At 46.6% G+C, this 1,482-nt stretch overlaps 1 protein-coding gene across 1 annotated transcript; it reads right to left on the bottom strand.

The window, feature by feature from the left end:
* Window positions 1-470: 470 nt before the first annotated feature.
* On the bottom strand, window positions 471-1,482 carry cldn35 (claudin 35). Its single transcript, XM_067425455.1, has one exon. The coding sequence runs from the start codon at window positions 1,179-1,181 to the stop codon at window positions 495-497; it is 687 nt and encodes a 228-aa protein (XP_067281556.1). The 5' UTR covers window positions 1,182-1,482; the 3' UTR covers window positions 471-494.

Genomic DNA, 1,482 nt, shown 5'->3' on the forward strand with positions numbered 1-1,482 from the left:
AATGCATCTTGACTTTAAAAAATGTGTAGATATTTAGACTGGAAACAACAAAAATACTACGGTAAAAGGAGCATTTTGTTCACTGCAAAAAAATGCTCTTCTTACTCAGTATTTTTGTCTTGTTTCTGGTCTAAATGTCGAACAAATTTTAAATCAAGATGCATTTACTGAAAAGTAACATGATGTAAGTTTTCTAAGGGTTAAAAAATCTAAATGTTTTTGCTTAAAACAGGCAAAATGATCTGCCAATGGGGTGAGAAAAATAATCTGATTTCTGATTGAAATCTTCCGTCCCAAACAGAAATCAGATTATTTTTCTCACCCCATTAGCAGATCATTTCGCCTGTTTTAAGCAAAAACTCATGTAGATTTTCCCCACAGAAAACAAGAAAAAATGTCATCTTACTTTTCTAGAAAGTGCCTCTTGATTTCAGAATATTTAGATGTTTGGACCATAAGAGCAGCATTATTTGCAGTGTATTGACGCCTCTCTATCATACGTACTCTTTGAGAGGAAGGCTGCTGGTGGTGATGGGTTTGGGCGGGTCTGGAGCAGAAGCTCGCGAATTTGCGAAGCTTCGGCCGATGTATCCGCGTCGATATCCTCCTCTCTCCATGTGTGGGCATGTGCTGCTCAGAACCGCCCCGCTAATCATAAGAATAACCGCCGCCGCCCATCCCAAATATATGGCCTGACCCAACTCTCGCTTATGCTGAAGGGGAACATTAGGGTTGTAGAAATCCTGCACCACAGTGTTTGCGGTCCAGGAGACCGGCACCAGAACGCACAGGCCCGTGAGGATGAACAGAACCCCACCGGACAGCGCTATGCCAGCTTTGGCATGGCGATCGTCCCCTGCGCAGGTGGTGCATTTCATTCCACAGCAAGATACGGTGCAGGACAACCAGCCCAAAAATATGGCAATGCACATCAACGCCCGAGCCGCTTGGATATCAGGCGGCAGAGCCAGCATGGAGTCGTAGGTTTTGCATTGCATATGCCCAGTGGTTTGGTAAATGCAGTTCATCCAGATTCCCTGCCAAACGATCTCCGAGGTTAGGATGTTGCTGCCGATAAAGGCCGTAACCTTCCATTGTGGAAGCGCCGTCACCGCTATAGCCATCACCCATCCGGTTACAGCGCAGGTGAAGCTGATCAACTGCATGCCCGTATTCACCATCTCTCCACCCTCTGAGTACCACGACTCCTCGGGCCACAACCGCGACGACACCTTTACGCTTGCAGGAGCTACGACTATGGGTAATTGCCTCGGCCTTCCTTGGCAAAGAGGTCGGCGCTTTTGCCGATCCTCAGCGGGAAACGTCGCTCAGTCCTCCTTTAAGGTTCCTAGCAAGTGTCGTCTCTAATTTCTCAGATCAAAATTTGGTTTTAGTCCGTGTTTGGGTGACTTTAGCCAATCCTCAGCAATAAGCGTGGTTCAGATCTCCTCAAAAGTTCCTTGCCAATGTCGTCTCAAAATC

The sequence above is a fragment of the Pseudorasbora parva genome, chromosome 19 (genome assembly GCF_024679245.1).
Source record: "Pseudorasbora parva isolate DD20220531a chromosome 19, ASM2467924v1, whole genome shotgun sequence".
In the NCBI taxonomy this organism is placed as follows: domain Eukaryota; kingdom Metazoa; phylum Chordata; class Actinopteri; order Cypriniformes; family Gobionidae; genus Pseudorasbora; species Pseudorasbora parva.